Genomic DNA, 27,230 nt, shown 5'->3' with positions numbered 1-27,230 from the left:
CAAAACAGGATAAAATTAGTGATATCAAACGCTGAGACAAATTAAAATAGGATAAGATACTCAAACAGGCGAACAGGATGTCAAACAGGTGGCCCTCTTGTCACAAGCCTGCTTCTCACAATTACGAACACTTTCATCCCACTCAAATGACAGCATGATGGAGTGATGTCAGACCACCAAACAAGAAGGGGGTTCACAGAAACATGCTGCATGTGTTTGAGATGAAAAACTCTTCTATCCCAACCCAGGTTGAGATGCTGAGAGGGTCATCTGCGTCTGATGAGGCCTGGTGGAGAAGTCTTGGCGTCTGTGCTTCTGTGAAAAGAGGAAAATTGAGTAACTTCGGAGAAATTTACTCAGCACAAGAAGAGGAAGTGTTCAGAGACGAGCGTTGCTACATACGCATGTTCCTCACTGAACAAGAATAGGAAGTATGAAGAGGACAGGAAAAAAACAAATCCACATCTCAAAGCAGCAGAGCTGTTGCAAGCATAAACCACAAGGGTTTGTTTTCTGTTTTTTTTGTTTCTTTTTACCAGCACAGGTGCTTCTAAAGCAGCTGTACGCTGCAGGAAACTGAGCTTGTGAAGAGCTTTAGCTGTTAAAGATGAGTGACTCGCTGGAGAGGACCACAGACTGTCCCTTGTCACTTCTTGGAGATGAGTCCGGTCTGAATGACGACAAAGGGAGTGCAGCAGTAGCAAGTGAGTTAAGTTGGGAAGATGGAGGTCTGCCTGTGGAGCTGCAGAGAGGAATGGAGAACCTACGAGTCAACAGAGAACTCACTGATGTGACCCTGTGTGTTCAGGGACATGACTTCCATTGCCACAGGGCCATTCTCGCTGCGGCCAGTCAGTATTTCAGGTAATAACAATCGAGCATTGTATAACTCTGTTGTGATGTACTGGTTCGACTGAGTCAGTTCTTCTTTGTTCAGGGCAATGTTTTGCAGTGGTCTCAAGGAGAGCCATGAAGAGCGAGTGGAAATTAAAGGGTTGGACAGCGGGACGATGCGGTCTCTCCTGGAGTACACCTACACCAGCCGAGTCCTCCTCACACACTCAAACGTCCAGAGAATACTCGAGGCTGCCAGTCAATTTCAGGTATATCAACTTAACTGACACAAAACAGTAAAAAGACACCTGATTTTTTTATTTTTCACATTCATTACCTGATACACACGAAGCTTATTGTCAATCATGAGTACTTTATAGGCACCAGCTGTAAACTTTTAGTGCCATGAACTGGTTGCAAGTGAAGACAAAGAGTTGTGCAAAATGTAGAAATGTTAAATTACCAAAGACGTCAATGATTTGAGATTAACCTAAATTTTGTGACTGGATGCAAGCCAAAACACATCTTGATTACTTAAAAAAAAGCGGGTTTAAATGAGTAAGGTTTGAATGGGGTATTTTTCACATCAGATTTGCAAAAATTCCCGTTTGTTGTCAGAGTGGTCACATGAATGGTCATGAGATTCTTCAGTGAAAGTTAAAACCCCAACTGAAGCTTCATTTACTGTAGTTTCTATTAGTTCCATTTGAATTAATTGCCTGTTAAGCTAGTTAACACACACACAAAAGAGCCAAAACTGAATCGTTTTAAAGTTTGAAAATGTGGGGAGAAAAAATATTTTCACAGTGAAGCTTCTGAAGTTCACATTTTTGGGAAATCTTTGAACATTTTTTGGTGAAAAAAAAAAAGAAATGTGAAAGAAAATATTAGAAGTTTTACTTATACATATGTAATAATTTTGGATATTTTTAGGATATTTTGGAAGATTTTTACTCATTTTTTGAAAATATTTACAAGAATTTTCTTGCCACATTTGGGGATTTTTTTAAATGAGACTTTTAAGTGAAACTTTTAAGGAATTATTGGAATTTTCTTCCTGAAGGTTTTGCAAATTTTCAGAAATTTGAGGATTTTTTTTGTTGAATTCTTGGATTTTTTTCAGACAAAGAAACAATATTTTTGGTGCCAGTAAATGAGGACAACAGGAGGGTTAAAAGGCATGAGGGTACTGAATGAACAGCAAAAAGAATCTTAAAAAAAATAGAAAAAAATCATTCACAACAGATTCTGTATTCTATAACAGATCAAATCTTCAAATTGCAACTATTATTATTCTTATGATCTCACTACAGACAGTTCTCCCCCTCATCAGGGGAACAGACATCTTATTGGTGAAGAAATTCGTCGGCTAAAGAGGGAAGTGAAAGTTGGACAGTTGTTTACACTCAGGATCAGTTTTCCATACAGGCTTAAATTAACTACACAGCTGTGCCGTATCACAGAGATGAGGCAGGTGTTACTGTGCTTCTATTTTTGCAAAAATACTCATCTTGTGTGAGATTTTGCTGATGTCAAGCTTAAGTGTTCTAGTTTGATGTTCTTGAACAGCCTGTTGTATTATTAGTTCCTATTTGAGGTTAAAATTGCAATCAGATTTTCACAAACAGAGTGTGTAAGTATGCAATGTGGTTGCTCTAGTTGAAGGAAAATATAACATTTCTTTTGAGGGTTTCCCCAGAATGATAGTCAGGCAAGAATATGAACAAATTTGTCCAGTTTATTGTGGCTAATAAGTGGGAAAAGGGCCATCAAGCATTTGCATGAAGTGAGACTTCAGGCAATTCGGTATTTACCAAAGTTGAATCCCTTTTCAGAACAAAATCCCCCTTTTATCTCTGCAGAATGAGATGTCTTGCTTGGAAGTGAAGTGAAAGAGTTTGGTTTGATTAACACAGACTCCTGAAGACTCAGAGTATCTAATCTTTTGAATGCGTTTTAAATAGCAGCTTCAGGGGAACTTGTTAAGGTATTTTTTTAGAGAAAGTGGGCCTCATCCTTTACTCTGAAAGTGCATGGGAGCTCACCACAGCCATTTTGGACACAATGTCGATGTACAGCTAAACAATTTTTAATATTTTCAGGTAAAATTGATGCTAATCCAGATGTTTGTTTTGTCTTTGTTTAGTTCCTCCGTGTGGTAGATGCGTGCGCCAGCTTTCTGACCAAGTCTATGCAGCTAGAGACCTGTGTTGGGATCCTGACTCTGGCTGACAGTCACGCTCTTTCAGCCTTGAGGACCAGAGCTCAGGACTACATCACCACCCAGTTCTCTCAGGTAGTCCAGCAGCAGGACTTCCTGGAGGTGCCGGTGGAGTCTCTGGAGACTGTCCTGCAGAGGGACGACCTTGATGTAAAGTGTGAGGAGTGTGTCTTTGAAGCGGTGATGCGCTGGGTGAGAGCCCAGCAGGAAGAACGATACCAACAGCTGGTCAGGCTGCTTTCACATGTGAGACTTCCACTGATGGAGCCGGCATATTTTGTGGAAAAAGTGGAGTCAGATGAGCTGATACGCCGCTGCAGTGAAGCTTTTCCTTTGTTGCAAGAGGCACGAACCTTCCATCTCTCTGGCAGGGAGGTCAGTAGACAGTGAACACACTCTTTATTGTTACATATTAGGATTTAGTGCTGTAATTTTAGGCGTTTTATGTATTTTAGATGTTAAATACTTTTATTTACTATGTTTATTCTGTCTATAGGTGGTCTCAGAACGGACCAAACCACGCGTGAACCACTTTCTATCCGAGGTATTCCTGATAATAGGAGGCTGCACTAAAGATGAGCGCTTCATTTCCACCGTCACCTGTTTGGATCCTCTCAGACGCAGCCGCCTGGAGGTCGCCAGGCTGCCGATGACAGAGATAGAGGATGAGTCTCAAAACAGAAAATGGGTGGAATTTGCTTGCATCACCTTCCACAACGAAGTGTATATATCTGGTGAGAGAATGAATTCATGTTTTGTCCAGCTCAGCCTCTAAAGTGCAGCTGAAAGTGAAATTGCTCACAGACTAATGAGTTCACATCTTATAAGCTATGGTTGCTATCTCACTAAACGTTAATTTTTTTGCATCTCGACCATGTGGACAGATTATTGTAGGTTTTTCTGGGCTTCTCTGGCATCAGTTGTAGTGAATCTGAAGTATACAACTGAGCAAAACAACAGGAAGGCATGACGTCACCTGCACTAACTGTTGCTGTGGTTTTGGGTGTTTTCCAACTCAGGAACTGACATTTCAGCTCAGGCTTAACTGTTCACAAGCAAGTACAGTGTGAAAGTTGAGACTAGACTGTAGGATTTTACATCTTTTATCAGGAACTGCAGTTTAAAACACCAGCACAGTCATTACACTGTCATCACAGTATTGAACAGTGACACATCAGTGTTTTGCAATGAAAGCTAGTCTGCACAGCAGGCGGCCTTTAGTCTAATGCTCTCTGTTTCTGTAGGAGGTAAAGAGACGCAGCATGACGTCTGGAAATATAATGGCGCCCTGGACAAGTGGATACAAATCGAGCCTCTGTCAACTGGGCGCTGGAGACACAAAATGGCAGTTCATGGTGGGAAAGTGTACGCACTGGGTGGATTTGACGGAGTTCAGAGACTCGCTAGTGTGGAGGCCTATGATCCTTTTCACAATCGCTGGATGCAGGTAAATTTGATTCTATACTGTTAGAGAGAAGTTCCACAAAATGAGTGTACTTTTATATGAGCTACGACTTAATATTTTAATTTTATGGGTTGCCCTTTTATTGTTCTGGTCCTGGAGTCCTTATTTAGATGCCTTTTTCCTGCAGGTGACGCCTCTTGCGGTGGGTGTGAGCTCCTTTGCTGCTGCAAGCTTTGACAGATGGATCTATGTGATTGGTGGCGGGCCAAATGGAAAGCTGGCCACCGATAAGGTTCAATGCTGGGAACCAGGAACAGACTGCTGGCAACTGCGGGCGCCCATTCCCATTGAAACCAAATGCACAAACGCAGTTATGTTCAAGAGCTGCATTTATATAGTTGGTAAGTCGGCAACAATTAATTGTAACTGAATACATTTACTCGTGGTTTGTACTTGATATTTTATAATAAAAGCAACAATAATAAAATAGCATAACGTTCTCCTGGCCATTTTTCTGAAAACATTCGTGCTTTACTTGTAATGTTGCACTTTTGTTTAAACAAAATGATCCAACACTGTAAGTTTGTGGTTTTTCATAATATACACAAAGATTTTAATTATATAATTGGACAACCACCATGTTGAAAAAGGAGTACCAACATGATCTTAACCATTTGATGCGCAACATGGGTCAAAAGTGACCCAAATCCAATGGAAAATGGGTATCTCCTGACCGGGGATGCGTATCAAACGGTTAAAAAACAGATTGCTAGTATTAAAATAGACACATATGAATTGGTGACAACTGAAAGCTTGTAAGTAATTGAGATTTTCAGAATGAGGTCATCTATTTCTGTCGACTGGGTGAAAATGGGTAATTATCGTATTTAAATATGGCTACTGTCTAATTTTATTTGTGGTTCCAGGTGGTGCCATGCATGCCATGTACTGCTACTCTCCTTTGTCCGACTCCTGGACTCTTGTGACCCGTCTGGGAGAAAGGGCAAGTTGCGCCATCGCTGCTTGTAACAACAAACTTTTCATCACTGGAGGAAGAGATAACAAAAACCAAGTCATCTCCACAGTGATGTGCTGGGATGTCGACAGAGGGGTGTTGACAGAAGAGTGCGTTTTGCCGATGGGGGTGTCGCACCACGGCAGCGTGACACTCATGAAGTCCTACACACACATTCACAGAATAACACCTCTGCCAGAGGGCCAGTGACACACTTCTGGGAACAGGACTTCACTGTTGCTGAGAACTGAGACATGGGAAGTTAAGATGCCTTTAAAGAGAAGAAAACTGTATTTGCACACATTCTATTGCTCATTTTATGTGAGTTGGCACTGTGAGGAGCAAATGTAAGGAAACTAAAATTTTGAAAACTTTATTTTTATACAGGGTTGCGCTTTATTTTTTTCAAAAATGTAAAAACAGCTTTTCTTTCTCTCCATTTTTGGCTTCGTAGAATAAACTTAACTTCACATTTTCAGTACCACAGTCAAGCAGTAATGCCACAATAATACAAAAGCAAAAATAACTTGAAACAAAATGAGTTCAGCAACAATTTTAAAAAGTTGAATCAGCAATCTACAGCAGCAACAACATTTTTGCACTTTATTACAATTTAATTAACATGTGAGTTATCGGCTTCTACAGTAACATGAAACTTGAAAAATCCAGTTGGACTATAATGTTATTTACAGAATGTAGTGATTTTGAAATGTTGTTGATGTACATATTACTAAATAAAAACACTGTCAAGCAAACTGCCAAATCTGCAGAGACTCAGCCTTTTTCCTGTGACACTGCCACCAAGTGGTGAAAGGATGAATTTAGTTGCATTCAAAGGAATTATGTTTGATGAGTAAATCAAACCACAGAAAACGCTGGTTTCACCATAATAACAATTCATAATTATTTCTGGTATTGCTTGATTTTTTTTTTTTTTTGTATTTCCAATTAAATACAGGGCAGATCTTTTTGATGTATCATATAATAATTACACCATATTGTATGAATGACGCTCCCAATTACTAATGTTGCATTCATTATACACTGCCTGTCCAAAAAGATTAAAAAATAATAGCCACCTGGATTTAAGCACTTGGACCATGGCACAGAAAGCAACATAATTCCAAGTATATTATATTGGCATCACAACCATATATGGATGCCACAGTAAACTTAGCATTATTAGAAAACAAGAAAAAGGGGATAAAAAGCTTGACTCTAATTCCACCATACAAGCATAAATTAACCCACGTTACTTCTAGGTCTTCACTGATGCTTCACAATCCAGGAAATAAAGGGTTAGAACACAAAAGACCATTGAAAACAGAAGCTTACAGAACAGTCCCTCAACAACAGACCAACAGATCTGATAGAAATAAAGCCGTTAATACACAGGATTCAAAAGATGGGATTTATAGTTAAATTTTTATGAGTACCCACACATCAAAGGAAACGAAATAGCAAACAAGACAGCAAAGGAAGCACACAAAAAGAGTTCACATTGACTTGAAAGTTAGCATTAGCAAGACAGAAATCAGAAGCGCCATCAAGCAGAGACTGAAGTGAGAGGAAGAGAGGAAAAGATGGATGATGGTACTACACAATGCAAAGTGGGAGAAATGAGGTGCACAGGAAGGAACAGTAGATACAAGGTAGTAATATTAAGACTGAGATTTGGACCCACTGGATTAAACAGCACACTGTTCGAAATAGAAAAGCACACAACATGTAAATACTGAGGGGTGGGAGAGACAGTAGAACGTGTTTTTACACACCATTAGAAATATGAGACAGAAAGAAAACAACTGATGCAGAAAAATAAACCTTGATATTATAATAAGCTATAATATAGAATGTAATCTTGGAACAAAATGGTCAGTCTTTCAGTGCATAATAAATAAATACAAAGTGCTTGGATAACTTGTTTATAAATATTGTATAATAATTGACAGTATTTTTACATTATATATTAGATTCATGTTTTATATTCTCGAAATACAAACTATGAATAGCAATTATATTTCTGTATCTTACACAAATTAATTTCTTTGTCATTTCATTGCCATTATTTTTAGCAAAGGAGCCGGTGTAATTCTCCCTCCTCGGCAGTAAGTGGCGCAATCCGCTGTTTAATAAAGCACGAAGAAGATCACCTCACTAACACCTGACCATTTGACAAATACTTTCACTTGTCTACCTTGGGTCGGTGCACCTGAAATGTTCGTTTGTTTCTACCGCAGGTACTATGAAACCAGTTTAGACTTGTTAGAAGGAAAAATAACCAAACTTCCTTTTCCACTCGGTCTGTAATGACGACAGTAAACTTTTTTTTTTTTTTTTTATACCTGCCGCACCTGTGAAATAAAGTGAAAGTAAAAGAAGGCCCCAGGCCGCGGCTGTATCTTTGACTTTTCTGCTTTTTTATCGAAATGATTCGTCCATTTTTACTGGTTTTCGGCATCTTCACTTCCTTTCTAGGTACGTTTCTCCGTTTTTAAAATCGGTGTTTTTGTTCGGACACGAAAACTACTAAACAAGTCTGGACAGGTGTATGGTAACGAAATGATTAACGCCCAGTTTATATTAGTCTACACTTGCTTTAATCTGGTTTAAACAGTCAAACCGTGCTAGTTTTTCCGGGACTTTGTTATTAATAGTTTGTTGTCATTATAATGTTTTATGTGTCTAAAACTGTCGTGTTTATTGTAAGAGAATATTTGTCGTTACAGTTTATAACGTAATCGGTCATTGAATCTAAAATTGTGGAAGAGCTGAAGGAACCAGCCGATTTATCGTCAACTACTAAATTAAACCCTAACTGTATTGATAATTGAGCTGTTTGAGGACTTGAAATCAATTTTCACAGTTTTTTAGACCAAACATCTGATCTATTAATCTGTTCAGGTTAAAATGTTTATGCTACATTATAACCAGACTTACAGTCCTGTCTGTATATTTTCTGTTTGGCATATCTAATATCCTTGTTAAGACTGTATAAACCATGATTTACATATGTTTTTTTCATCGTCAATCAATCAAATATGACGTCATGAATGAAATCAAAACACTTTGTTGCATTAATAATATTTTAGTCACAATTTAGAGGCTGCAGTTACTTGAAAATGGAAAACTGCATCATTTGAGCTAAACTGGTCTTTAAAAGCTGTTTGAACTGGTAATAACAACTGGACTGGTTATAATGTAGGTAGAATAAAGCTGGATAATTAATTTTTCGTAGACCACAGTCTTTGTTTTTGGCAGACGATGACTTTTTGAAATTGGGTGATATTCTTGACTCTGTAGGTTGCATTTGCAATTTTGACCTGAATTCTAATGAAAACTTTATAAGAAAATCTTTGCCTTTGCTCTGTGCTGCTGCTTTTTCTGGAGTTTTCATTGGAAAATAAATGGTCTTCATCAATGGATTGAGTTTGCTTTATTGATGTCAAGATGCCCACATGTTGTGGAGGTCTTTTACAGGTAGATTATTCTTTGGCGGCTGGTAGGACTGACATGATTCAGGATAAATATCTAATTTCCATTTTTCTGACAGGCGGTATGATTTTATTTGGAAGTAAGTTTGAATTTTTGAAGCTTCCGTTCAATATGGGGAGGGAGATTTAGACATAGCACCTCATTCAGTCAGAGTGAAGATTTATACTCCATTGTTGTTTTTATTGTCATTTTCATTTAAAAACTAAAGAAAAAGGAAGTCAGTAAGTTCTGTGTTTTTATCGCCAGCCTCCATTAACACATTGTGAGTGCTAAGACCTCTTTATATTGCAGTCCAGAGCTCAGTTTACCACCATTACTAGTTACAGTCTCAAAAATGATCATAGATTTATTTGATTCAGTGCAATTAGCATCACTCAGATAGGATTTATTTCAGTATATTTATGCTGTTTTATATCAGATTGTACTTTTTTACCCTGCACCTCGGTGTTCTGTGTATTGCTGAGGTCTTGATATAGAACGACCTCCACACCCTGCAGTTCTCTAGACCATACTAAGATCTTTACATTGTTATTTTGCGGGTTTCTTTACCTCTTTGTGCTTTTTTTTGTGTCTAGTTGCGGAACAGCCTCCAATATACGCACTGCTGGGGCAGACGGTCAGCTTGGACCCACCTGGAATCACGTTTTCCACAGAAGACATTCTGTGGAAACATAAAGGAGACAAAGTGGTAGAATTCAACGGTAACGAGCAGCGTGAGTACGGCACATTTGTCAACAGGATCACTCTGGACTGGCACTCTGCAGAGCTCACTATCTCAGACCTCAGATATGAAGACAGCGGAGTGTATGCACTGGAAGCATTCAAAAATAGAGAGTGGCAACGTGCATCCTTTACATTGGCGGTCATAGGTAAGTTAATTCTTAAAGTAATTTTTTTAATAGTCAGTATAGTCAGTTGCAGCAGCAGCGCTACAACTTATGTATTGATAAAAAAAACCACAAAAAATAGACGAGCTGTGTAGTAGACTGTGCAGCTAAAACTGCCAAGTGTTGGATCTTTTCATGATTTTTTTTTGTGTTACAGCTTTTCATTGCAAAAGTTATTTAATGTTTTTTGACACCGCTCAACGGAAATCTGCCTCTTTAATGTCAAAGCTCACCGCCTGCAACAGGAGACTTTGTGCATACAACAAACAGTTGCTTTTCGAGTTAAAGCATTACCATAAAGTGTCAAAGAGTTTACAGCTAAAACGATCACATGCTGGTGTTTGCCAGGAGGCTCGAGACTGTGAAACAAATAAATGAAGGTCTTATGTTCTAAGAAGACAAAAAAAACAAGCTTTCTGAATATCAAATGAAACGCTGTTTGTTGTATCAGCCAAACCAAACACCACAGAGCAGCAGACATGAAGCATAGAGCCGGCCTTGGAAGGTTTCTAAAGGTAAACGGGAAAATAAAGGCAGTTTTCTCTGGAGGAAAACTTGCTGCAGACTTGTCAGAAGTCGCTGATTCAGAATATCTGGCAAATTATGACCTCAAGCGGCAAAGAATGGGAGGAAATTGCAGCAGTCAGATGTGCAAGGCTGTTAAAGATATTTCTACAAAGTCGATGCTGATCTGGTGCTAAGATGCCAACATTTATTCTACACTTATTCTTCACACAATGGCTAGTGACTTTGTGAATGCACATGATAGATTACTAGTTCTTTGTAGGGGTTTCTTTTCACTTTGAAGAGTTGTTTTTCTGGTATTTAATTTTAAAAAAAGAGTGAGACTCACCTGTACAAAGTAAAACTTCAAAGTATGAGTTAATGAGTAAAACTGCTCTACCTACTAATTAGGATTCATTTGGTTTCTGAGGTAAATATTGTGCTTTTTCATTCCCTCAGCTTATCTGACAGCTTAATAATAATTTTACATTGACCTCGTAGGTAGGCTGTATTACCTCAATAGTTTTTTTACTCTGTTGTGTAAGTGCTTAGTTTTTTTCGATTGCTGACACACATTGGTCGAAACTGAAGTCGCATGCTCAAAACTCTTAACACAGTCTGCGAAACAGAAGTCCATATGGACCAAACTGTGAATCACTTTGCATTGCTTTTACGCAAAATGCATTCAGTGACCACAGTCACCAAAATTCATGAACTCTTTTCTCAGTTACTAGTTCACCACCTGCAAAACACTAGACTTTTACAGCACGTTTTTCAAATGCTAACACACTTTGTTCAAAACCGTTAAAAACACAATCAAAACAGAATGATGGGGGAAAACATGGGGAGTTTCTGCTGCAGCCACATTGAAATCTATGGAAAATCATATGAAAATATTGACAATAAAATAAATAAAAAGATTATCTAGTTCCAAACACAGCTGAGTGTAGTTGTCAGCTGAAAACCGATTCAGGTGATCTGTGTTTGGCCTCGTTAGAAACCACATAAAAGGAAACACTCAGGAAGGTTCTACCCACAGTGCATTTCCGGAGAAGACATAAGATGTGACGTGGATGGAAACATGAGTCCAAATGCAGACGACAGGGTGTGAATGTTACAGGATACATGTGTTGTTGGTTTTTGAATTTTATCTCTTGATTTCTATTCTGCCTCCTGAATTCTGAGATTCTACTTTTTTTTTGTTTACAGTAAACTTTCTATTTTTTGTAAGGTCCCATACCTATGCAAAGGCACAGAGAAAGTACGTAAGTGTTGTTGAAGTAAACTGCTGCATTCCTGATTCATTCTTGTTGCAATATATTACAATGATTTAGAACAGAGTGGAAAGATCTTATTTTATAATAAAATACAGAAGAAATCATTCAAACTTGAAAAATTCAACTTTATTTCATGTAATGCTCGCTGTTGTTGGTATTTTGCAGTTCAGCGTGCTAAGAGTGACAGTGTTTGTTTCCAAAGTGAGACAATTTTCTAGTGTTGTGGTTGAATGAGCTTATTTTGAAACACGAATGAAGTGTTTTGTTGGCGAGAAACAGTTTTGGGGATGAGATTAACTGTTTAGCTGAGATGCAATATGGAAATGCAGGCTGTGTTAAGAGTTTTGAACATGTGACTTCAGTATGGACCAATGCTTGTTGGCAATGGAGAAAAACTGTAAATGGAAGATGATAAAAGACTGTAGTATTTCTCCTACCACTCCCAACAGTTGGTCATTATCTCAAAGCTAGTTTATGTCTTAATATGTCAGCTATTTGCTTATGATAACATCAGAGAGACACTTTGCCCTTCAGAAGGAAATGTAGGTTGTGTAGTGATGCAGCTGAAGACGGCATTGCTGTGACTTTCTTTAATAGCAGTAAAGAGTTTGGTTCTTGACATGTTCTGTACTAGTAGTGTGTTTGGCCGGCAGATCTCTCTCTTTTGGTTTTTGTATTCCTTTGCATTCCTTTTACTGATATATCTGTTTTAGTTTATTTCTTTCATAAATTCCTATGTATGAATGAACTATAATTCATTCAGTATTATTTTTTCTTTCTGATTTTATCTATAAATCTTGTACATTTAAAAGGCAAGGGGATAACTTCACCTTTTCCTTAATAATTCCCACTTTAGTTTGTGTGGTGTGTCAAGATTACTACACAGATGTGGAACTGAATGGGAATTTAAAATAATTTCTAGATCTTGACAAGTTGTAAAATATTAGATTGTTCAGTTCCACACTAAATGTTTTGTTCCTTTGTAGACACTGTGAACTGTAGGTTGTGATACCCAGATGATAAACTGAGGCTTAATATTGTTGAAATTTCACTTATTTTGCTGGGAAATTTCAGGTTGATACTTCTTTAAATGTGAACATTGCCAGAGTGTGTGTTGTTTTTTTTTTGCACTAAAACAAAGGGAAAAAATTGGAATTATCATTATTATTATCCCCTGCCGGCCGTAGGCACGAAGGGGGATATTGGCGTGGGCACGTCCGTCCATCCGTACGTCCATCCGTACGTACGTACGTACGGACGTCCATATTTCGTTTCCGGAGCATATCTCAGAAACTGCTTGAGGGATTTCATTCATATTGCACCCAGGCCATCTCTATATAGTATAGATGTGCCTTTTGGGGTGCATGACCTTGACCTGATTTTCAAGGTCATACTGAGGCACTTCAAATATTTTTTGGTTTCCGGAGCATATCTCAGAAACTACTTGAGGGACTTCATTCATATTGCACACACTAAGCCTGTTGGTAATGTAGATGTGCCTTTTGGGGTGCATGACCTTGACCTGACTGTTTCTTTTATTGTAGTGAAGATGTATCATTTTGTAGGTCAATCATCCAGTATATATTATTATTTCTTGCACTTAGAGGCACTATATACAAGGCGGGGGATATTTTAAGCGGAGTGTGTTTTTTTTCAGTTGGTGTGCTGTGATTTTACTGGTCCCTCCCACTTGTTTTCATAGTGGGCTGAATGTGGCCCCTGAACTAAAATGAGTTTGACACCCCTGCTCTCGACCATGTGAATTATCATATAAGATACCCAAATCCATGTTGGGTAACTTAAGAACTTATTATTTTTGGTTTGCGATCATATGTTTGTGTGTTCCTTTTAGACAGAGTAGCCAAGCCGACCATATCCTGCGAGATGAACAATGGCAACAGCTCCATCAAATCTGGAAACCAGGCCACACTGAAGTGCTCTGCAGAAGCCAGACAGTCTCCGTCCTTAAAGTTTGTATGGAGCTCACATGGAACCATGCAGACGATTGGCAAGGAGTTACAAATAGCTGTAGGGGATGGGCATGATGATAAAGTATACGACTGCACTGTGAGCAACCCACTGACTAAAGAATCGACCACATTCACTGCAAAGGATTGCTACCCCGGTAAGAGTTTACCTACTGCATCAGCTCTACTGTGTGTTTAGAATTCATGTCATGGATTATGGCATTTCAAGCCAGCTATTTTTTAAACTTTGAATGTTGCTTGGCGTTACCCACCAAAGGTCATGAGTCTAATTAAGAAAATGCCTGTATTGCTGCACTAACTGTCAAACTGAATGTGCCACAGTGGCTTTGATCCAGACATGCTGAGGTTTTTCTTTCTTGTTGTAACATTACTGAAGTACAGCTGCAACAGACAAATGATGTGTGGACAGCACATCTCTGTTGCATAATTAGTAATAATAATTGAATAAATATATCTAATTTCAAAAGTAATTTATCAATTTCATTTATAAAAAATGATGTATTAATTTGCACCTTGGTTGTATTATCAAGAGTAATTGCAAAATTAATGTTGAAAAACAAAGACTGAAATGTCCTCAGCTATAATATTGTTTATTTCAGATGTGTGTGGCTGCTACAGAAGTTGCTGTATTTTGATTTTTGTGTTTCTCTGCAGACGGAGGTTCTGCTGGACTGACTGTCGGAATTTGTGTTGCCATTATTGCTGCAATTCTTATCATTGTTGGTGTTCTGTTCTGCAAACTCAAAGAGAAAGGTACAGTTACAAAAAGAAATGGCACTTCTTTCAGAGAAATAGAGCTTAACATTTTTTATTTTTCATGCACTGGATACACACAGAATATGTATTCACTGATGTACATATATTCTCAAAGCTCTTTAGACAGCAGCCAGCTGTTTTTTTTGTTATTTAGGGTGAAAAAAAAACTCTGCCATAGCTGTCTACAGTTTGTACAGAAAGCTGTTTAGTGCAGTATTATTGAACAAGCTATTGGAACTATTGACTCTAATCTTCCCACTGCTTTTTTCTCCTTCTATCCTTTTTTAATTCCAGCATGCTTTGCAAAGGAGAAAAGGCATGATGTGGAAAAACCTCCCAGTAAAATGAAAGGTATGATGCTGTGTTCTTTCAGTGATCTGTCTCAGAAAACAAATGTTTGTGACATATTTGAGTTAAAAAAATGTGAGAAAATAATTAACAACAATCATCCTGATTTGAGGAGAGACCTGTTGCTTGCTTTGTGTAACAACCGGACCAAAACCAACAACCTATAAATCGTTAAAATTGTTTATAACAATTTGTTAATACTGTGTATTTAAATTGTATTATTTGACGCAAGAAATTTACACAGTTGAGAAGATGGAACCCGTGTTGTATTTTTGTCTCTAAATGTCTTAAACACTTGATTAACAGATTGTTTCAGTTCTATTAAGGGTAGAGAAAAGTAGTAAATGCAAATAGCACTTGAAGGAAATATTTGAGTGTTGTTTAAATGTTTGTCATATTGTTGTTACTGCTACTCATTTCCCTTTATTGGACTGTTTTAATTCGATGTTACATCAGCCGACATTTCTCTCGTCTAAGGTACCTTTCTTTTTAATCTTTAAGTTTAAGTTGTATGTTTTTATTTCAATTTGTTTCAGGCGCAGAAAACAAGGCAGCTCATGTTGAGGAACTTAGAGGTCTTATTCACAGACAATCCACATTAGCCTCTAAACAGCCACTTCGCTTTTTGACCCAACGTGAAATTAACTCTCAGGACGACGACACAGAAGACTCAGAACAGAACTACAAACGAGGTAAAGGCTGCTGATTAATATGCTCTGTGATTTAGGGTGTTTATGAAACAGCTTTAAATTATTGGCAGATTTATCAGAACTATTTACTGTAGCAGTAAAATGTAAAATGCCTACAACAGTAGCAAACATGGTTTAACACAGATCGGTAGCATACAAAACAAGTTTAACAACTTTAAATTTGCAATGCATGTAGTTGTTTTCTTTCTGATTGTTATTTAGCAGTTATTATTAATTTTAGAAAGTCTATTATAGCAGTTAGTGGATTATTTTTTTTTTTACTGAAGTGATAAAATATGATAGTCAATGTGGAATTTTCTCTCTTTATTTTTGTGGATAATATATGCACAGTGCAGAACAGAGGGACACATTTGACATTATTCCAGGGATTTTCAGAAATCCCCAACTGAAACTATTGTGAACTGAACCAGAAATTGTGTTTTGTTTTGGTTTTTAAAGACAGAAAATCATTTAAATTTCCATGAGAGGCCAATAGGAAGGTTATGTAACAAGAATGTCATTCAAATTATTCTTGATGCTCAGTGTGAAAAGGGCTACAGATTGATTTTTACTGTTGTGATTTACTCCCCACAGAATGTGTCAAAGAACGTATAGAGGGATTTGAGAGACCCAGTGGCAAAAAGAAAGCGAGAGGTAATTTTTTTTCTTACTATAGATAACTGATCACAGCAAAGAAATATATTGATGATTGACCATCATCCTTAAATGCTTTGGACAACAAGCCTTTTGGGAAATTAAATGTCAGCTGCCTCAAATTGTTTTAATCAGTGTTATTGGGAAAGTACAGCTGAGTCTTAGTTATTTAGCAGCGGCACGTAATGATTATGTTCAGGACTAATCATCTTTCTAAATTTGTTGATAGTTTTGTATATAAAATGACAAAAAAGAATCACTGCAGGCCCAAGTTGACATGCACACACTGTTTTCCAAATTCCTAACAGTTACATGTGAGAAACTGGAGCCAAGTGCTAATTTTTACTGTGTGCATGATTGAAACTATACATCAAATTAAGGGATTTTCATTCATTCACAACTCCCGAAATATTCTCCGTATGGTTTAGTGTCTTAAGGAATCCCTTTTGTGTGTGTGTGGCCGGTTTAGAAAAGAACAAACAGATACGAGCTGCATCGCCTGGCCCTCCGGATTCTGCTCAAAACGACAAAGAAGATCCTGATGTCCAAGAGCGAGATCCTTCAGACTCTAAGAAGTCAAACGATGTGTCGGGCGACCAAAGTGAGAACAAAAAATCTGCTCTGCAGCCACCCACTGCTTCTGAACAGCCAGGTTTGTAAAATTCACTGTTTGGATTTTGTCTAGATTTGGATTTTGCACTGGAAATTAGTCAGCAAGAGAAAGACAGATCTGAATAAAAATGCTAAAACCAAAACTGAACCTGAACTATTTTACCCATTCATCAGTTATTAGCAGACTGCTGCACTGTTTGTTTTTTCTCTTTTTGCTGACTGTTTCAGAGGCCAAGGAAGAAGCAGGTGAGGAAGCAGAGTCTCCTTCTGCAGTTGGTGTCCCTCCTCATGCTGCCCAGCCTCATTTACCGGTGACAGAAAACTCTCAGAACCAGTCACCTCAGGATGATGGTGGTGAACACAAGGATCAAACCAGCTCTGATCATCAGACCAAAGACACTACAGAGAACAGTGTTGAAGAAGGTGACTCATCAGAACCTGAAGACTTAAACAAGAGGGCATCAGGTAAAAAAAATGACAGTAAAGGACCAAAAACATTTTCATTTTGCTGCTGTTAATATTGTTAAAAATAGTCTGTCAGAAACCCTGACAATTAGTAGAAAAAAAAAAAGATCTTCAATGGGAAATAATTGACTTCTGTGTTATTTTTGTTGTTGTTGTTTACTTTCTTTGCCTTTTGAGACTCGCCTATATATCCAGGACGATGTACTGTACTGTCATCTGTGTCATCTACATCTGTGGCTTATATTTATATTTAGAATATTGCGAGGCATTACTCATTTAATCCTTTATTTATTTATTTTTTTAACTGAACAGAACATGGATTCACAGCTGAGACACCAGGTAAATGCTACATTACTAAAAAATTTTATTTGTAATCATTGATACAGAGTATATAAAATACTAAAAATGAATTTCTCTGCCTGCGATTTACTTCTCACAGTGAAGGTGAAAGCACTGATAAATGTATTCGAGCCGAACAATGAAAATCAGAAAGGTAATTTTTGTTTCCTACAGTAGATAACTGATCACAGCAATGAAATACTGATGATTGACAATCACCCTCAAATAGTTTCACTAACGAGCTTTTTGATAATAATTCAAATTCTTCAGAATAAAATTTTATCTATATAATGTCAAAAATTATGAAACACAAAACCCAAACTTGAAACTGCTTCTTTTCCACACTTCAATGAGCAGTCCTTTAAAAAGCAAAACAAATACAAATGAAAACAGCGAATCACATGTGAGAAGCTGGAAGTGTTTTTTTTGCTTTGAGTGATTGAAAATATTAATCAAATGAAGTGATTGATTGCATTTCTGTCAGTCAGCTGAGTCACAACTCAAATTTTTCCGTGCTGCTTGTTAATGTAAATGACTTGATTGTTTAATTTGCAACACCCAAGATGTCCTCTGTAATGTTTAGTCTCTTAAATAATCATTTTTCTGTGTGTGTGGCCGGTTTAGAGGAGGACAAACAGATACCAGCTGTGTCACCAGGTCCTCTGGATTCTGCTGAAAACAACAAAGGAGACGCTGATGTCCTTACGTCCAAAGAACTTGTGGAGGAAGAACTTGATCCTTCAGACTCTGAGAAGTCAAACGATGTGCCGGGCGACGGAAGTGAGAAGAAAAAGTCTGCTCTGCAGCCACCCACTGCTTCTGAACAGCCAGGTTTGTAAAATTCACTGTTTGGATTTTGCATTAGAAATTATTCAGCAAGAGAAAGACAGATCTGAACATTAAATGCTAAACTACAGTGCACAATGTGGAGTTTTCAGCTGTGAGATAGTTTCATATTAGGTATATGCTGCTTTTATCAGTTCTTCAATTGGTGCATTTTTCTCTTGTCTTAATGAATTATTCCTTTAGAGCAGGGGTGTCAAACTCATTTTGGTCCAGGGGCCACATACGGCCTAATTTGATTTCAAAGGGGCCGGACCAGTAAACTTATAGCATAATTACTGACAAGTAACAATAAGTCCAAGTTTTTCCGAAGTTTTAGTGCAAAGGAGAACAAGTATATTAGAAAAATCTTTATATGTAATGAACTGTCCTTTTAAAAGTTATATTAGAAACAACCAGAGATTAAAGTAAGTGCAGTTTCAACAACGCTAAGACTCAGTTTAACATTTATTTGTGTGCATTACAACTGATCCCAGTGATTGTACAATGGCACAACATATTTAGTCACAGGTGTGTAACTTAAAAACATAGTCCTGATTTTTTTTAAAAAACAATCAAACTTATCAAGATATAGAAATTTTTTTGAAGTCCGTTTTCCACATCTGGAAAGTAATTGTGAACACCTAAATTAACTCTGAACACCTTTAAATCTTAAGTAGCAGCTATTTTATACAGACAGTTAAGAAAATAAAGTTGTCACCTGCCTTGTTTATGTATAAAATATACATGTAAAATATACATTAAAAAAACTGCATACATAACGTGGATGCGTCCATTAGAAATAATATTCCACTCAACCAAACACTTTTGTAGTGAATCTGATGACCAGCACTGAATTTCACAGTATTTACTGCAGCAAGTTTTCATTTAGCAGCTGTTTTTTTTTCCTAGGGCAACAACATTTAAAGCAGCATTTTACAGGATTTATTCTTGCTTCGTATTTGCTCCTGAAACTTGACATCTTTTAGCCTGCACAAGTGCATCAGTATCAGGCATCATGTCCTGAGCAGCAGCCAACCTCAGCATGTCAGCTAAGTGCTTATGTGTGAGCTTTGTTTTATTAATGTTCATTACTGAGAAAATTTGCTCAAAAAGATAGGTCGTCCCAAACGTGCACAACATTTTTGCAGCCAGTGCTGTTAATGTAGGGTAGCCTGGAAGGAGATGCTGATCAAATGTTTCCAAGCCCACAGAGGCAAACCTGTCCATCAGTTCTACATCACACAGCAAAGCGATTATTTCAAGTTAAAGTCAATTCGATGTATTGGTTATTTTAATGCAGCCCATTGCTTACTTGGGAAAGAGCTTCTAGCTTTGTTAATTTTTGATTTTCCATGCAGTAAGAGTGGTTTATGTTGAACCAAAACTGAACCTGAACTATTTTACCCATTCATCAGTTATTAGCAGACTGCTGCACTGTTTGTTTTTTCTCTTTTTGCTGACTGTTTCAGAGGCCAAGGAAGAAGCAGGTGAGGAAGCAGAGTCTCCTTCTGCAGTTGGTGTCCCTCCTCATGCTGCCCAGCCTCATTCAACGGTGACAGAAAACTCTCAGAACCAGTCACCTCAGGATGATGGTGGTGAACACAAGGATCAAACCAGCTCTGATCATCAGACCAAAGACACTACAGAGAACAGTGTTGAAGAAGGTGACTCATCAGAACCAGAAGACTTAAACAAGAGGGCATCAGGTAAAAAAAATGACAGTAAAGGACCAAAAACATTTTCATTTTGCTGCTGTTAATATTGTTAAAAATAGTCTGTCAGAAACCCTGACAATTAGTAGAAAAAAAAAAAAGATCTTCAATGGGAAATAATTGACTTCTGTGTTATTTTTGTTGTTGTTGTTTACTTTCTTTGCCTTTTGAGACTCGCCTATATATCCAGGACGATGTACTGTACTGTCATCTGTGTCATCTACATCTGTGGCTTATATTTATATTTAGAATATTGCGAGGCATTACTCATTTAATCCTTTATTTATTTATTTTTTTAACTGAACATAACATGGATTCACAGCTGAGACACCAGGTAAATGCTACATTACTAAAAAATTTTATTTGTAATCATTGATACAGAGTATATAAAATACTAAAAATGAATTTCTCTGCCTGCGATTTACTTCTCACAGTGAAGGTGAAAGCACTGATAAATGTATTCGAGCCGAACAATGAAAATCGGAAAGGTAATTTTTGTTTCCTACAGTAGATAACTGATCACAGCAATGAAATACTGATGATTGACAATCACCCTCAAATAGTTTCACTAACGAGCTTTTTGATAATAATTCAATGTCTGCTGCAGCAAATTGTTTTATTTTGGGGAGGGTAAAACAGATTCTGAGCTCAGTTCACAGCGGCAAGAAATTCTTGTCTTCAGAATAAAATTTTATCTATATAATGTCAAAAATTATGAAACACAAAACCCAAACTTGAAACTGCTTCTTTTCCACACTTCAATGAGCAGTCCTTTAAAAAGCAAAACAAATACAAATGAAAAGCAGCAAATCACATGTGAGAAGCTGGAAGTGTTTTTTTTGCTTTGAGTGATTGAAAATATTAATCAAATGAAGTGATTGGTTGCATTTCTGTCAGTCAGCTGAGTCACAACTCAAATTTTTCCGTGGTGCTTGTTAATGTAAATGACTTGATTGTTTAATTTGCAACACCCAAGATATCCTCTGTATGGTTTAGTCTCTTAAATAATCATTTTTCTGTGTGTGTGGCCGGTTTAGAGGAGGACAAACGGATACCAGCTGTGTCACCAGGTCCTCTGGATTCTGCTGAAAACAACAAAGGAGACGCTGATGTCCTTACGTCCAAAGAACTTGTGGAGGAAGAACTTGATCCTTCAGACTCTGAGAAGTCAAACGATGTGCCGGGCGACGGAAGTGAGAACAAAAAGTCTGCTCTGCAGCCACCCACTGCTTCTGAACAGCCAGGTTTGTAAATTTCACTGTTTGGATTTTGCATTAGAAATTATTCAGCAAGAGAAAGACAGATCTGAACATTAAATGCTAAACTACAGTGCACAATGTGGAGTTTTCAGCTGTGAGATAGTTTCAAATTAGGTATATGCTGCTTTTATCAGTTCTTCAATTGGTGCATTTTTCTCTTGTCTTAATGAATTATTCCTTTAGAGCAGGAGTGTCAAACTCATTTTGGTCCAGGGGCCACATACGGCCTAATTTGATCTCAAAGGGGCCGGACCAGTAAACTTATAGCATAATTACTGACAAGTAACAATAAGTCCAAGTTTTTCTGAAGTTTTAGTGCAAAGGAGAACAAGTATATTAGAAAAATCTTTATATGTAATGAACTGTCCTTTTAAAAGTTATATTAGAAACAACCAGAGATTAAAGTAAGTGCAGTTTCAACAACGCTATGACTCAGTTTAACATTTATTTGTGTGCATTACAACTGATCCCAGTGATTGTACAATGGCACAACATATTTAGTCACAGGTGTGTAACTTAAAAACATAGTCCTGATTTTTTTTTAAAAACAATCAAACTTATCAAGATATAGAAATTTTTTTGAAGTCCGTTTTCCACATCTGGAAAGTAATTGTGAACACCTAAATTAACTCTGAACACCTTTAAATCTTAAGTAGCAGCTATTTTATACAGACAGTTAAGAAAGTAAAGTTGTCACCTGTCTTGTTTATGTATAAAATATATATGTAAAATATACATTAAAAAAACTGCATACATAACGTGGATGCATCCATTAGAAATAATATTCCACTCAACCAAACACTTTTGTAGTGAATCTGATGACCAACACTGAATTTCACAGTATTTACTGCAGCAAGTTTTCATTTAGCAGCTGTTTTTTTTTCCTAGGGCAACAACATTTAAAGCAGCATTTTACAGGATTTATTCTTGCTTCGTATTTGCTCCTGAAACTTGACATCTTTTAGCCTGCACAAGTGCATCAGTATCAGGCATCATGTCCTGAGCAGCAGCCAACCTCAGCATGTCAGCTAAGTGCTTATGTGTGAGCTTTGTTTTATTAATGTTCATTACTGAGAAAATTTGCTCAAAAAGATAGGTCGTCCCAAACGTGCACAACATTTTTGCAGCCAGTGCTGTTAATGTAGGGTAGCCTGGAAGGAGATGCTGATCAAATGTTTCCAAGCCCACAGAGGCAAACCTGTCCTTCAGTTCTACATCACACAGCAAAGCGATTATTTCAAGTTAAAGTCAATTCGATGTATTGGTCACTTTAATGCAGCCCATTGCTTACTTGGGAAAGAGCTTCTAGCTTTGTTAATTTTTGATTTTCCATGCAGTAAGAGTGGTTTATGTTGAACCAAAACTGAACCTGAACTATTTTACCCATTCATCAGTTATTAGCAGACTGCTGCACTGTTTGTTTTTTCTCTTTTTGCTGACTGTTTCAGAGGCCAAGGAAGAAGCAGGTGAGGAAGCAGAGTCTCCTTCTGCAGTTGGTGTCCCTCCTCATGCTGCCCAGCCTCATTCAACGGTGACAGAAAACTCTCAGAACCAGTCACCTCAGGATGATGGTGGTGAACACAAGGATCAAACCAGCTCTGATCATCAGACCAAAGACACTACAGAGAACAGTGTTGAAGAAGGTGACTCATCAGAACCAGAAGACTTAAACAAGAGGGCATCAGGTAAAAAAAATGACAGTAAAGGACCAAAAACATTTTCATTTTGCTGCTGTTAATATTGTTAAAAATAGTCTGTCAGACACCCTGACAATTAGTAGAAAAAAAAAAGATCTTCAATGGGAAATAATTGACTTCTGTGTTATTTTTGTTGTTGTTGTTTACTTTCTTTGCCTTTTGAGACTCGCCTATATATCCAGGACGATGTACTGTACTGTCATCTGTGTCATCTACATCTGTGGCTTATATTTATATTTAGAATATTGCGAGGCATTACTCATTTAATCCTTTATTTATTTATTTTTTTAACTGAACATAACATGGATTCACAGCTGAGACACCAGGTAAATGCTACATTACTAAAAAAATTTATTTGTAATCATTGATACAGAGTATATAAAATACTAAAAATGAATTTCTCTGCCTGCGATTTACTTCTCACAGTGAAGGTGAAAGCACTGATAAATGTATTCGAGCCGAACAATGAAAATCAGAAAGGTAATTTTTGTTTCCTACAGTAGATAACTGATCACAGCAATGAAATACTGATGATTGACAATCACCCTCAAATAGTTTCACTAACGAGCTTTTTGATAATAATTCAATGTCTGCTGCAGCAAATTGTTTTATTTTGGGGAGGGTAAAACAGATTCTGAGCTCAGTTCACAGCGGCAAGAAATTCTTGTCTTCAGAATAAAATTTTATCTATATAATGTCAAAAATTAGGAAACACAAAACCCAAACTTGAAACTGCTTCTTTTCCACACTTCAATGAGCAGTCCTTTAAAAAGCAAAACAAATACAAATGAAAACAGCGAATCACATGTGAGAAGCTGGAAGTGTTTTTTTTGCTTTGAGTCATTGAAAATATTAATCAAATGAAGTGATTGGTTGCATTTCTGTCAGTCAGCTGAGTCACAACTCAAATTTTTCCGTGCTGCTTGTTAATGTAAATGGCTTGATTGTTTAATTTGCAACACCCAAGATGTCCTCTGTATGGTTTAGTCTCTTAAATAATCATTTTTCTGTGTGTGTGGCCGGTTTAGAGGAGGACAAACAGATACCAGCTGTGTCACCAGGTCCTCTGGATTCTGCTGAAAACAGCAAAGGAGACGCTGACGTCCTTACGTCCAAAGAACTTGTGGAGGAAGAACTTGATCCTTCAGACTCTGAGAAGTCAAACAATGTGCCGGGCGACGAAAGTGAGAAGAAAAAGTCTGCTCTGCAGCCACCCACTGCTTCTGAACAGCCAGGTTTGTAAAATTCACTGTTTGAGCTAGATTTGGATTTTGCATTAGAAATTATTCAGCAAGAGAAAGACAGAAATGCTAAAATACAGCGCACAATGTCAGCTGCAGCAAGTTATTGTTGTTCTCATGAAACATTAGCAATTCTTTTCTCTCTTTGGCTTTTGTGAGTCACATACATATCCAGGATGATTGACAATCACCCTCAAATATTTTGACTGTCGAGCTTTTTGATGATAAATAAATGTCAGCTGCAGCAAATAGTTTCATTTCTATTTTTGGAGGGTAAAAGAGATTCTTAATTTAACAGCAGCAACAAATTCTTGTTTTCAGAATTTTTTAAACGGTTAATAGTTTTATCCATGTCAAAAAATATGAAACACAAAATGCCATCTTCAAACTGCTTCCTTTCCACACTCCAGTACAGCTCAATGAACAGCTCTTTGAAAAACAAAAAGTAGCAAATCACATGTGAGAAGCTGGACGTGTTTGTTTTTGCTTTGTGAGTGATTTAAAATATTAATGAAGTGAAGTGACTGATTACATGTCTGTCAATCAACTTTTCCGTGCTGCTTGTTAATGCAAATGACTCGATGATTTAATTTGCAACTCCCAAGATGTTCTCTGTATGGTTTAGTCTCTTAAATAATCCTTTTTGTGTGTGTGGCAGGTGTAGAGGAGGACAAAAAGATGCCAACTGTGACACCTCGCCCTCAGGATTCTGCTGAAAACGGTGAGGGAGACGCTGATGTTGAGTCACCCAAAGAATCTGCAGAGAATGAAGATCGTGATCCTTCAGACCCTGAGAAATCAGATGTTGTGTTGGACGACAAAAGTGACAAAGCAGAATCTGATCAGCGTCCACCCATTGCATTCACTTTTTGAGCTTGATTCGGGATAGGTTTGATGCCAACTGTGAGACTGTCCATGTAATGCTCAGTACTTTAAGTATCTTTAACAATATCTGATCCACAGGATGAAGAGTGCAGCAGCAGTTTCATTACTGATGCTTTATTCACAACATTCCTCTTTCATAGAAGAAGAAACATGAACCTCAGCCAGTGGTCACCCATTAGGATTGACAGTTTTGACAGTCTGACTGTATTCATATGAGCACACATTAAAAGCTGGAGGCGGACGAAATTTTATTAACTTTGTTTATTTTCAGCGACCCATTGCTTTCTCGGGAAATTACTTTCTGGCTTTGCCCAGTTTTAAAGTTCCATTGTGTCAGACTGATTCATGTTGAACCAAATATCCCTCTGAAGCTTTTAACCCATTTTCAAGTCCTTAGCAGACTGATGCACCTTTTTAAAATACTGATTTACTTTCACTCTGTTCTCTTTTAGTTTTAGAGTCCGATGTGCCTCCTCCTGTTTCACCTCTGACTCAAGATTCCTCAAACATAGCACCTCAGGAGGATGCTTCTAAGCAGGAGAAAGATGCCGGCTCTGAGCAGGTCACTGGAGGAACTACAGAGAGAGAAGTCTAAACGGATCTGACGAAAATGAATCCAACAGTGACAATGATGTAAAAGAGAATTCAATCATTTCTGATCAGAAAGCTGCAGAAGCAACAGATGAAGAAAATTCACAGCAAGACGAAACACACCAAGGAGAAGACAAGCAGCAAGAAAGCGACAATTCTGGCTCAGACAGTGCAAATGAGCGAGAAAACATAGATCAGGACAAGAATCTTCCTGCAGACCCTCCTCAGCAGCCCCAGAGCCCCATAACACCAAAACCAGACAGCAGTAACACCAGCACCTCTCCTGTCACTGAACAGGCAGTCCCAGATGAGAAAGAAAAGGACAAGACCAGGCAGAGCAGAGGGTCAGACAGCAGCATGGAAGAGGCAGGCGAGGGTGAAGCAGCTGAAAATTAAAATGAAGTCCAGTGTGGCTCAGAAGAAAAAAAAGTTGACAATAAGACCTTCAGGGAGGTTCAAGAAGGCCAGAAGAAAACTTTTGAACAGGCCTTCATACAACTGGAAAGAGAAAGTACAATAAAGAAGCAGATAATTGGAGTGAAGTTGTAAACACAACACAGCAGAAAGCAAAGGGGAAAAGATACAAAGGCAAAGTGAAACCAAATATAGAGAATAGTTTTAGTTTGAAACCATCCACAAACAGATCTTTGCTCTGAGACAATGACGTCATATCACAGTAGACTGTGTCCAGTGTAACATTAAAGGTCTCCTTAAAACCAGTGGCCAATGACATGCCATATTTTGTAAATCAACAAGCTCTGGATCAGGAATGACTAATTAATACCTACATTTTCTGGTTTACATTCTATAGCCTTCAGCCCAAAGAGACGCTCCAGTATAGCAGTAATAAGCTTATTGCTAGATTTACAAATGCTGTATTCCCTACTTAGACTGACATTAGCAAGAGCTTCAGTTTATTCTTTTGAATTCATAACAAAATTCTATTTGTATTGATCCATGTCTGTGATTATATTAAGTCATTTACAAAAGGACAGTTTTACCTGTTTAATTGTAGCTTGTTTTTGCTATATGTGTATTTTTTACATTGCTGGGATAATAAGTGAAACTGATGTGAACTCAGGGTAAATTATTCTGTGATTCAATGACATTACCATACACTAAGCTGTAACTACAAAATCTGATTGTTAAAGTTGTTTTTATCTCGTGTTTTTCTAATGTTTTGTACATATTTTTACTAATCAGTAAAGTAAGTGTAAACTCACTGCAGTTTGTTCTCCTTTTGTGTCAAATAGTTTTTTTTAATTGTTAAGTCAGAAATACAACGCATAATTTCATAATTTAATGTTTCTCTGACTGTCTAATTATATGTTTACATCCTAATATTGAATATGTGACTAAAATGGTGCATTATGAGTTGAAAAAAGTACAAATATGGCTATTTTCAAACTGCATCATAGTGTTGCCCTGGCCTGAAATCATGATTTCCACTGCAGAAACAAGTGACAGCATGGTGCCTGTTCCATCTGAAAATGTGAGGCAACATTGCGCATGTGGTAAGAGGCAACCTTTC

The 27,230-nt window shown here is 37.5% G+C and overlaps 2 protein-coding genes across 11 annotated transcripts; both read left to right on the top strand.

Annotated features, from left to right (window-relative positions):
- The first annotated feature begins 424 nt into the window (after positions 1-424).
- klhl6 (kelch-like family member 6) lies at positions 425-6,238 on the top strand. The gene is made up of 7 exons (XM_022203751.2): positions 425-864; positions 938-1,103; positions 2,981-3,430; positions 3,552-3,789; positions 4,300-4,502; positions 4,648-4,861; positions 5,387-6,238. The coding sequence occupies exons 1-7, from the start codon at positions 608-610 to the stop codon at positions 5,683-5,685; spliced, it is 1,827 nt and encodes a 608-aa protein (XP_022059443.1). The 5' UTR covers positions 425-607; the 3' UTR covers positions 5,686-6,238.
- Positions 6,239-7,647: 1,409 nt separating this feature from the next.
- On the top strand, positions 7,648-26,921 carry LOC110957631 (uncharacterized). Of its 10 annotated transcripts, none has more exons than XM_051959360.1 (14): positions 7,648-7,953; positions 9,546-9,839; positions 13,491-13,763; positions 14,281-14,379; positions 14,677-14,733; positions 15,267-15,422; positions 16,014-16,073; positions 16,543-16,725; positions 16,914-17,150; positions 17,463-17,489; positions 23,409-23,462; positions 24,011-24,217; positions 24,882-24,944; positions 25,561-26,921. In XM_051959360.1, exons 1-14 carry the CDS (start codon positions 7,905-7,907, stop codon positions 25,701-25,703), a joined length of 1,902 nt encoding a protein of 633 aa, XP_051815320.1. In that variant the 5' UTR covers positions 7,648-7,904; the 3' UTR covers positions 25,704-26,921. The 10 variants fall into 10 exon arrangements, with proteins under 10 accessions (XP_051815320.1, XP_051815321.1, XP_051815322.1 ...); XM_051959361.1 differs by lacking the exon at positions 23,409-23,462 and adding an exon at positions 20,461-20,514; XM_051959362.1 differs by lacking the exons at positions 23,409-23,462; positions 24,011-24,217 and adding exons at positions 20,461-20,514; positions 21,064-21,270.
- Positions 26,922-27,230: the final 309 nt, after the last annotated feature.

This window comes from Acanthochromis polyacanthus, chromosome 14 (genome assembly GCF_021347895.1).
Source record: "Acanthochromis polyacanthus isolate Apoly-LR-REF ecotype Palm Island chromosome 14, KAUST_Apoly_ChrSc, whole genome shotgun sequence".
NCBI classification, from domain to species: domain Eukaryota; kingdom Metazoa; phylum Chordata; class Actinopteri; family Pomacentridae; genus Acanthochromis; species Acanthochromis polyacanthus.
Note: the sequence above shows the minus strand (reverse complement) of the source record. Positions and strands in the feature narration are given on the sequence as shown.